This window comes from Mus musculus, chromosome 5 (assembly GCF_000001635.26).
Source record: "Mus musculus strain C57BL/6J chromosome 5, GRCm38.p6 C57BL/6J".
NCBI lineage: Eukaryota > Metazoa > Chordata > Mammalia > Rodentia > Muridae > Mus > Mus musculus.
In genome coordinates this window covers 14,247,448-14,257,546 of record NC_000071.6, presented here as the reverse complement: position 1 = coordinate 14,257,546, position 10,099 = coordinate 14,247,448, and the positions used below count along the sequence as shown (strand labels likewise).

General features: G+C 36.3%; 1 protein-coding gene across 1 annotated transcript in view; it reads right to left on the bottom strand.

Moving 5' to 3' along the window:
- Positions 1–857: 857 nt before the first annotated feature.
- The window catches only part of Sema3e (sema domain, immunoglobulin domain (Ig), short basic domain, secreted, (semaphorin) 3E), a 231,414-nt gene continuing 222,172 nt past the window's right edge, over positions 858–10,099 (bottom strand). The window contains exon 17 of the mRNA NM_011348.2: positions 858–5,209. Coding sequence (NP_035478.2) covers positions 4,757–5,209 — 453 coding nt within the window. The 3' untranslated portion in view covers positions 858–4,756. The remainder of the gene's footprint in view (positions 5,210–10,099) is intronic.

Here is a 10,099-nt window from a genome sequence, read left to right as displayed (position 1 = left end):
AGGTACTTGTAGTAACATAAATCCCTGTTCCAAGTCAGTGGTCACTCATATCGGGTTCCAGGATAAACTCTATCCTATTTTCTCAGAGATGATAGCTGTAGGTTTGCTTACTCAAGTTACGCACTGACAGCATGGCAGGGCCACAATGATTTTCCCACTATTCCTGAATTTGGCACCAAATTATTTTAAACATTGTACATACCAACAGCATAAAATTTGACTACAAAACAAACCTCTCAAATAGAGATTCTTTTAATTTGAAATTTTATTTAAACAATCTCGCCCTACTCTAAAAATATAGTAGGGAAGACAAAAGTTTGGATACATTAAAAGAGAACTTGAGGCTTGTAATAATCTCCCACCACCCAACTCACAAATAGTTGCTATTTGGGGGCATGCTCATTTTCCAACTTCTGTCTGGAGAATAGAATGCTGAAAGGATTTTCCCCCCTGATGTTTCTAGAAAACTAGCATGGACTAAATAAACTCCTCTGCTATAAAGAGAGATTAATGATATTTTTTCCTTCTTGGAAAAATTGACAACAATTTCTCAGAAAGAACATTGAATTCTTCTCTAAGTTAAAGAAAGTCCTTCAGCTGGGCAACAGAGCTCACATCAGGCTGGATGTATGAAATACATTCAACTGGGAAAATAGGAAGGAGGGAGGGAAGGAAAATTAAGAGATGACAGGAGGATTGTAGGGATCAAGGGAGAAAAGGAAGAAGGAAAGAAGGGAAGAAGGGATGGAAGCAGGTAGGCAGGAAGAGAGGGAAGAGGAAAGGAAGAATGGAAGAATGGAGCAAGGCAGGGAGGATAGAATACAGAAGGTAGAAAGTACTTCTCTGATAGCACTTAGTGCTTTGGAGAATATTTATTTGTTTTTCATCTAAGTCAAATGAAATAGAAATTCCATTCAATAATACAGACTTTGTGTAGTATTGGGTGGAGACTCTACATGATAGTCAAGGAGACACAGTCACTGGTCCTTTGTAGCCCATTACCAGGTAAGAATGAGTCTCAGAGCTTATCATCAGTGGAAAGAAGCAATATGGCACATGCTTACAGACTGTAAAAGAGACAACATAGAGACAAAGACACTCCAGTATCTAGTCAGAGCTAAACCATATTATGTATAATGAAGGTGGCTATATAAAGTTGTTCTTCCAAGACAGTAAGATAACCAAACAGCAATTAAAACAATGCTACAACAAGCAAAAGAGCATTCATAAGGAATATAGCAATTGTATCTGACCCAAATCAGCAATTATTGGCCTGGAAAACAAGCAGTATGTTTTGATCAAAACCAGTGACTGGTTTTGATCACAAGAGTGTGACGTTTACCTGGGATATAAAGTATCTATATAACATTAGGTACTCCGTATGCTTGAGGCTAAATATGTCATCTTTAAGGAAAAAACTGCTGTTTCTCTCATGCTTCAGACTAACAGCCAGAATGATTTGTCATATTGTACAAATTTTACAATTATTCATAATTACTATGAAGATTTACCAAACCCTACACCCCACAACAATTGTTACATACTCCGTAAAATGTCCTATTGATGTAGTCAATTGTGGAAAGGAAGACAATTAACATAAAGTTACCATATATTATGTGCATTGAAATTCACAAAGCAAGTGTAGACTTTTCATCCCCTGCTCTGGATTTATTAGGACTTATTTCTGTTTTCCTTCCTGTTCATCAATGTTGGAAACTTCTCCCTGCAATATTCACATTTAATACAAAAGGAGAGAGATTTCCAAAGTCTTGATACCTTCCTAAGTGTGGTGTTCTTCCTGTGCCTGGTTCTGTAGCGAGGCAGTTTGTGTTATGTTGAGGGAGAGGCTACTTGTTTTAGATGATACCATGAGACCTGGAGAAGCAGGAAACCAGTTATACAGAAGGGCCTCTTTGGAACAATAATGGGAGGCTAGGTTCTTGGGTGTGCTATGTATTTTGGGGATATATTTTGTTTGCCAAGGTCATGTCTGGACATCTCAAGGTGAGCTCCTACTTTTATAGAGTCCTACAGATACCTGAGTTTATGGTGGAATCATCATGGCTTTCTTCAGAAGAATTCTTTTCAAAGGAGAGTCTTGAATTTTAACCCCACAGGCCCAACAAAAGACTGGTGATGCTTATGTAGCAGGGTTCAGATTTTCAAAACACTTTTGTTTCTGTAGATTTGTGTTCTGTTGGCATGAACTCTGAAAGGGCTTAGTGATGCACCTTATACTTCTTGGAGATCTACATGCAAGAATGGTCAGAGGAAAGAGGGACAGAGACAGTGGTACATCAGTTATACCCTGGGAACCTGTGCTCGCTCTCTCTCTCTCCCTCTCTCTCTCTTTCTCTCTCACTCCCAGTCTGTCTGTCTCTCTGGCTGCCTGTCTATGTCTGTTCCCAGTTTTCTTACCAGAAATGGGTGTACAGGAGGATGTATAATACATGACAATATGTATATATAAATACATATTTATATATAATTTACTGCTCTCCCTAGAGTTGTATCCAAGCCCTTGAAATTTTATCATGTTTATTTAAATCAGTATATTTTAGGTTACTTTTTGATTAATGTCTGATTTTTAATTCAATGGTCTTTATTTGCATTTACTGTTCAAGTTGTAAAAAAAATATTCTTTGAATTCTACTTAGCTCACAACAAGATCATTTCCTCTTTAGCTGCCTGTCAGAGAGTTAAGGTTAAAATGTACTCATAGATGTCTGATTTCCTTTTTTTTTTTAACTTTAATTTGTTTTTATTTTATGTTATTTGTTAAGATAAAACTCTCCCCTTACCTGTAATTTGCTAAGTGGAAGGGCCATTTGAAAACCTCTCCTGCCAGGCGTGGTGGCACACACCTTTAGTCCCAACACTTGGGAGGCAGAGGCAGGTGAATTTCTGAGTTCGAGGCCAGCCTGGTCTACAGAGTGAATTCCAGGACAGCTAGGACTATACAGAGAAACCCTGTCTCAAAAAAACAAAAACAAAACAACAACAAAAAAAACTTCTCCATAGATTTTTCTGCTCTCTTGTAATATTGCAGACATATCCTTTCCTTAGGAACTAGTGATGTGGTTTTGGTTTTAATTCCCCAATTTTCCCTCCCCCCTTTGTGTTCATAAACTACAGTATTTTAAAAGTTTTGAATACTCCCTTTTGCCAACTACTATTGCTGGAGAACAATGGCACACAGTGGATTCTACAGTCAATAACGTGTGGACTTTCAGAGGATGTCAACATTCTCTTTATTCATACTAGTTATATGTTTTAGAAATTCTGGACTTTAAAATTTCCAAAATTTTAAAATTTCAAAATTGTGGAATATTTATGTAGTCACTAATTTTAGACAGAAAAAGAAATCCATTAGAAGTTCTCAACACTTTATATTCTTAATTATATAGCATACTGAGATAGCTGACATAATAGTTAAATTTAAGTCTGAATACGTATTCATAATTGTTCTTATTACAATCCACTTGCGTTACTCTTACCGAACTGAAAAGCCTCATAAAAATCATATTTTAGAACGGAAGCTGCTAACTCTTTAAAATACAGAGAAGAAAAATCTCAAGAAATAAACATTCTGAAAAATATAAATTTTGATTATATTCATAAGACAAAGATAATGATTCTCTAAAGATGTCAGTAGTAAAACGAATCCAAGAAGTAAATATAAAATAGGAAGATTTCATTTCTGAGAAAGAATGCTTTGATAATTTCTTTGCGGGTAAAGCACACTTTCAGAGTGTCTTGTCTCAGGGTAGGACTGGAAAGGTACTTTCTTCTATTTCAAAGCTCAAATGCAGTTAACATCTTCGTTGTGTTGTGAAGTAATGAATTAACCAGAAGCATGCTATTTCCATATTAAATTATTATATAAAATTATTTTTTAATTGAGTCTTCTGAATAGTGAACTAGATGTATCTACTACATTTTGTTTTCAAGTCATTGCAGGAAAATTATGGAAACAGCATTGAGAGATGCAATGCCTTCTTGTACCACAAGAGGGAAGCACAGACCTTTTTAACAGAATTCTACTTTCATGGTTTGAAACTATTTAAAAATATCTTTCTGAGAGGCTATCTTCCATCCTTCCACACTGAAGTGAAATTTAAAAGATATGTCTTGTTTATAAAACAGAAATATTCTTAATATAGTTTAGTGAGTGTTTCATGAAGAGAACAAGCCTCAGAATGGATGGGTTGCAGATTTCTTGTACAGTTTATAGCAACCACAACACAGCTACATACAACTTATGGCTTAAAAAAAAAAATCAACAACTGACCAGAAAGCTCACACGATAATTCTACAATATCTGATATTCTGTATATTTTACCTTATGGCTGCAAAGAGGAAAAGAAAAAAGAAAAAACTCCAGAAAGAGTTTTACATTTTTCTTGATTATGAAAACCTATAACTTTTTCTTTAATATTATAATTATAATACATATCCCAATGGCAAAATAATTTCCCTGAAAAGCAAGCTCAAAATTACAGCCCGATCATATGTTGATAAATACGTGAAGCCTTTTAAAGCAATACACTCGTTTAAGTACTAGTACTGTGAGAGAGATGTTTGTACAGTCAGATGAATATGCAGAATAACTTAAAACACCTTCCCAGCCTCTCAGTACTACAGAAAGTTCTTTGAAGTAATGGAAAGAGACTGCATGCTTTCAGTCTTTTTTTTTTCCCCCCCTTTAAAAAAATGTTTCCATCCTAGGTTCCTCAGCCGCCGGCAGAGGGCGCCCTCAGGAGAGCAGCGTGTGCCTGGGCAGGCGGAAGTGCTCAGCTTTAGAGCGAAGCCTCTTTTCCTGGGGGTTGGCATACTTCCACTTGGAGGGAGACATTTTAAGCTTTTTCCTCTTCTTATCTGTACACCACACCTTTTCGCAGTATTCTTCCACTCTCTGGAAGTTGCTGTAGCCAATCAGCTGCAAGAATTCCTTGTACCACGGTTTTGTCCCCTGAGACATACCGCTTAAGGGAGGGCAGGGCATCTTGTGATGTCTTTCCTCTTCATGGTCCTTATGAAACATGCCCTCCACTTTATGCTCTTCGACCACCTCCAAGGTGATTTTACGCACAGTATGGACAAAATTGTGTTCTACTGTCTGGCAAAAATAGGTCCCTGCATCTGACTTGCGTACTCTGAGGAAGAGCAAGCCCAAGTCCATCTTGACAACTCTGTCATCCGTCTTCACCTGAAAAACCAAAATCAAAGGAACAAATAAGTAAATGGCAATGAGTATCGTATAGTCCAGAAAATACCAACCTGGGTTTCTTCCCGTTAAATACTCTTTCTCTTTCGTGATCACACCATACAATTATGGTGGTCCACAAACGTGCCAAGTAATTATTTAAATTGGAAACTACATTTATCGATGATAGTGAGGTCATTTCCCACCAATACATTAAGAAGTTACTAGCAGGAGCAAGAGAGACCTTTCTCCCTAATGAATCTCATTAAAGGGGAGAAAAATAATCCACACAGCACAAAGAAGCATAGATGCTTTCATTATATCGATGATATGTCTGTCCCAGTCAAGTATGCCAAAACAGCATCCCTGAGTAGTACAGTGCAGAAAAAGTATTGGAAACATTTGAATTAAATGCTGGGATATGAAATTATTATATGACATACAGTGCAATAAGAAGAAAGTTACAAACAGACACACACACACACAAATTATAGTTATCGTCCCATATTATCTTACGGAGACAGTAATTTCAATGAAAAAAAGCATCATACTAAAGAATAATTTTAAGAGTATGCAGACGTTTAAATCTCTTATTTGTGAAAATTTTCAGCAATATTAGAATGTCTTATTTCAAAGATCGAAAGACCATATATGAATTAAGGCTACAAGAATACAAATGCATGCATTCCTCTATTCTTCTAAATATTTAATAAAGTCTTTAAGATGTGTCATAGTTCAAGCAGACATTATACTTTTGAGAGCATGTGACGGGGACAGCCAGAATACTTAAAAAAAAAAACAAAAAACAAAAAAAACCAAATATTCCCTTCCCTAACTCTATCTGCTCTCATTCCTGGTACTACTACCTTGTTTCCTCTTCAAACTTATGTATGTATGTATGTATGTATGTATGTATGTATGTATGTATGTATGTATTGTTGTGTGTGTGCACAAGCAGCACATGTGCCATGGTATGCATGTAACAGTGAGAGGTCAACTTGTAAGAGTGGATTCTCTCCTTCCACTATGTGGGTCCCAGGAGCAAACTCAGCCCTGGCAACAAACACCTTTACCCACTGAGCCATTTCACACACCAGCAAGATAATTTCTTAGGACTGAGGCTTTCCCAATGTTCTTTCATCTTCTATTCTGGTCTTATTCTGTCCTTTCTTCAGTGAAACTCTTTCCAGTATATGCTAGTGCATTTAAAAATTTTGTCCTAGGTTTAAATTTGATTTATTGTATTGTGTTTATTGCATTGTATTTATTGTATTGTACTGTATTAATTTTACAACCCATAAGGATCTTTCTTGTCTTTTTACAACTTAACATCACTTGTGTTTGTAACATACAAGCTGTTTAACATACTTTTAAGTCTTTTTTTTTTTCAATGCAACTTTCTTCTCTTTAGTCACAATACAAGGTCGTGAAGGGAAAGGGTGCTCTTACTTTTCACGAGTCATTTCATAACAGAGTCGGAATACAGTGTAAGCAAAACATATCAATTTGCCCTTGGGTGAAAAAACCCAAGGCAGTGCTGCATGTCCATGAAAATGGATCCAACATCCACATTTGTTAGAACTACCTAATAGTGACTTGAATAGCAAGGAAGACAGAATGATTCCAGTAACAGCCCATGAGTCAGGAAAGACAGCTTCAACACACATATGTTAGGAACGTCCAGGACACTGGCATCGTGAGAAAAACCATGCACCCACAAGCACCCACAGTGAGCATCTTCTTCTATCTCCCTCCTGTCTCCTGTCAGAGTGAATAAAACATGAGAAAATACAAGATGTGCAGGCTATGACCCTGCACCTAATCAGGTACTTAATGAAAAATAGATGAGCTCTAACCTGTGTTTCTAACCTGAAATTGGATATGTTTTTGTTTAATATTTGATGTCTGATATTATAAGGTAATATTTCATTCATAACTACATGTTCAGGTTTGAGAAGCACCACACTTAGGCCTATAGAGTCCAGATCATCTAACAGAAACACGGCAGTTACCATGGGAATTGTTCTACATTGGTTATTTGAACAACAGAAATGGTACTAGTCTCCTAATTTTGTTTGTCCTTCCTGGTTACAGTAAATTCACATTTTATTCCAGGAATAAGTGTTATTATAACTCCTAGTATCCACTATCTAAGTTAGATGGCCTTAAAAGTCGAATGTACCTTCTATGGGTAATGGATACCTAAAAATAAATATGACTTAGAACTTTGTACTTGCATTCCTTCTGTGATTTAATCCTTCTACATTAGCTAACTTAGGCACACCCAACATCAAATCTTGATTACAGGATTGTTTTCACACAGCTGGGATTTTTCTCTGACTGCAGTCCAGATTTCTGTGGTCAAGAAGATGGTACAATTCTATCATTCTATCAAATGTTCTTTTGGGCAATCTATATAAACACAGAATTTCTTACTAAAAAATGTTTTAATTTTTTTTTTTACTATAAAGATTGATTCATGATGTGCCATTATATCAAATAAAAAAAGTAGCTGTACAGGAGCTGTACACATGTGGGAGCTGGTCGGAAGGGAGCAGCGGCTCCTGTTTGTACAGGCCTCATGGTTCCATTTCTTGCAATGGAAAGAGACAGACATGGGCCTTGAATTGGATTAGCAAAGAATATACTATAAACAAATAACAAAATCAAAAAATTCTAAAAAAATAAAGGTCAACAGCATATTGTTTTATTTATCTAACCTATATTTGACACAAACAAAGATTGACTAATAGAAAAAAATGTATCTGACAAGATAAAAGTAAAATTTTCTTTTACTAAATCATGCTTAAACGTGGATGACAGATTACTGCCAACTAGAGAGTGAACTGCTTCCTTTGTGGAAGTCTAGGAATATACAGGGAACAAATGTGGAAAGAGAAAGGTTTTTTATTTTTTCTATCAGAAGACACTGAAAATCACCATAAATGAGAGTTCAAATTAGTGTGACCACCATATTTAAAACATCCAACATGTGCAAATTGGCTTCTAGAATATAATTTCTTTCTATGTGAGATTGGCGGCCTACATTTGATAACTAATCCAAGAAGTAGAGAACTCAGTCTTAAACATTGTCTTCTGACCATCATCTACATGACCTCATTCACACATACAAATCATACTCCATGCAATGTACACATATGTGCACATGTACACACACATACACAGACAATAGTCACAGAACTGAACAATACTGACAGATTCATACTTGGGTCTATCAGTGTCATTTGAAGAAAGATTATTATTAAAGCAATAGAAGTTATGATGGATATATACTTGTAAGATGTTCCATTTCCATCAGAATGAAAGAGGGATATCTTGAGTCAAGGATATGATATGAACCATGGTGAGGAGGTATAAACGAAATATGACATGTGCAACAGCAGTGTTACTTTTACAGCTCACCAATGTATGTCTAATATATTATATAGCTATCTATTATGCAAATATGGAATTGGACAGCTTTCAATCATTCCAATGGACACCTTGGGAAGAAGGGAGGAGTGTGGAGAAAGGTGTCCGAGGAACTATAAAAGCAAAAAAGAAAAATGTTGTAGGCATTCATAGTAATTTGTCAATAGTTAAGCAGGATTAACTAATTTATCTAACTGGAGTCAAAAAGAAGGGTCAAAACAAAAATAAGAGCTAGAGAGACAAAGAGAAGTGAGTCCAGGGTTTCTGTATAATCAGTAACTTGCTCTGGTAAACAAATGAACTAACCTGGTTTCTAGGTTCTCTTCAGACCCAAGCATACATAATCATTGAGGCATTAGAAACTTGGATCAAAACTAAGTTTTATAGGCATGCACTGTACCTAGGGAACTGTACAACTGCCCTACAAGTACAACTGAACTCTGAGATCCCTACTGGAGAAAGTAACAAGGAACATATGAGCAATATCTTTAAAGCATACTTTTAAATGTACCCTTTGGGGAAGTACATCTTTTGGGTACTGAATCCTGTGGAAATCTCCACTATATATCATGAAACAAAAGATGTGCCAGAAAGCAGCAGTGAGTATAATACATTGATTTCCTTAAGGTGGAAATCTCAGTGTAGATGAAGGGGAGATGCCCTAGGGCAGTTCAGCAGAAGCTATCTAGATTAAAATACATGCTCACATGCACAGCTCTCTTCTGGATTATCTTCACAGAGATTTAATTTTCTAGACCACCGAAGCCGTGTTGTATAACAAGAGCAGTCAGGAACGAAAGGAATTGGCACAGTTTGCTATTCACATGTGTCGGTAGAGGGCTTCCTGTATGGCCATGTTATCTGATTTCATCAAACCCTGACAAGACCAATCTCAGAGGGAGAAAACACACATAAACATCTGATTCTATAGATACAAGGAGATGACGTTCATGGCCAAAGATTCTCAGTGTTATCTTGAAGAATTAACCAAAGAGAGCTCTCTTAAGCTCTAGGTGCATTTGTGTTCTGTATTCATAGTATAGGAATTGTTTGAGGTCTTTAGATTTTCACCAAACTAAGCAAGCTAAATGACTAATAATCTCAGAACAAGAACATAGTTAAGACATTTGATAATATGAAGTTTTCTTTTCCATTGACACTGAAGGTCGGAATATTTGCCAGCTGCAAAACAATATTTGTTTTAAAAGAAGAACACTTTAATGGGTTAAAACAAACATCAAAATTACTAAGCAGATGTTTCAAACAAGGCCATAGTTCCTACACTTTGTGAAGTGAAAATAAGGAAAGGCAAAGGACACTGATATAGAACCAAACCCCATGCTTTCCGTTCATGTGTGTAGTGACAGAAGCACAGACATGGCTGTCTTTGATCCTTTACATTTCTTGTCCTTGGTTAGCATTGATGAGTAGCAGAAGAATGAGTCAAGTAGCAACCAAGAT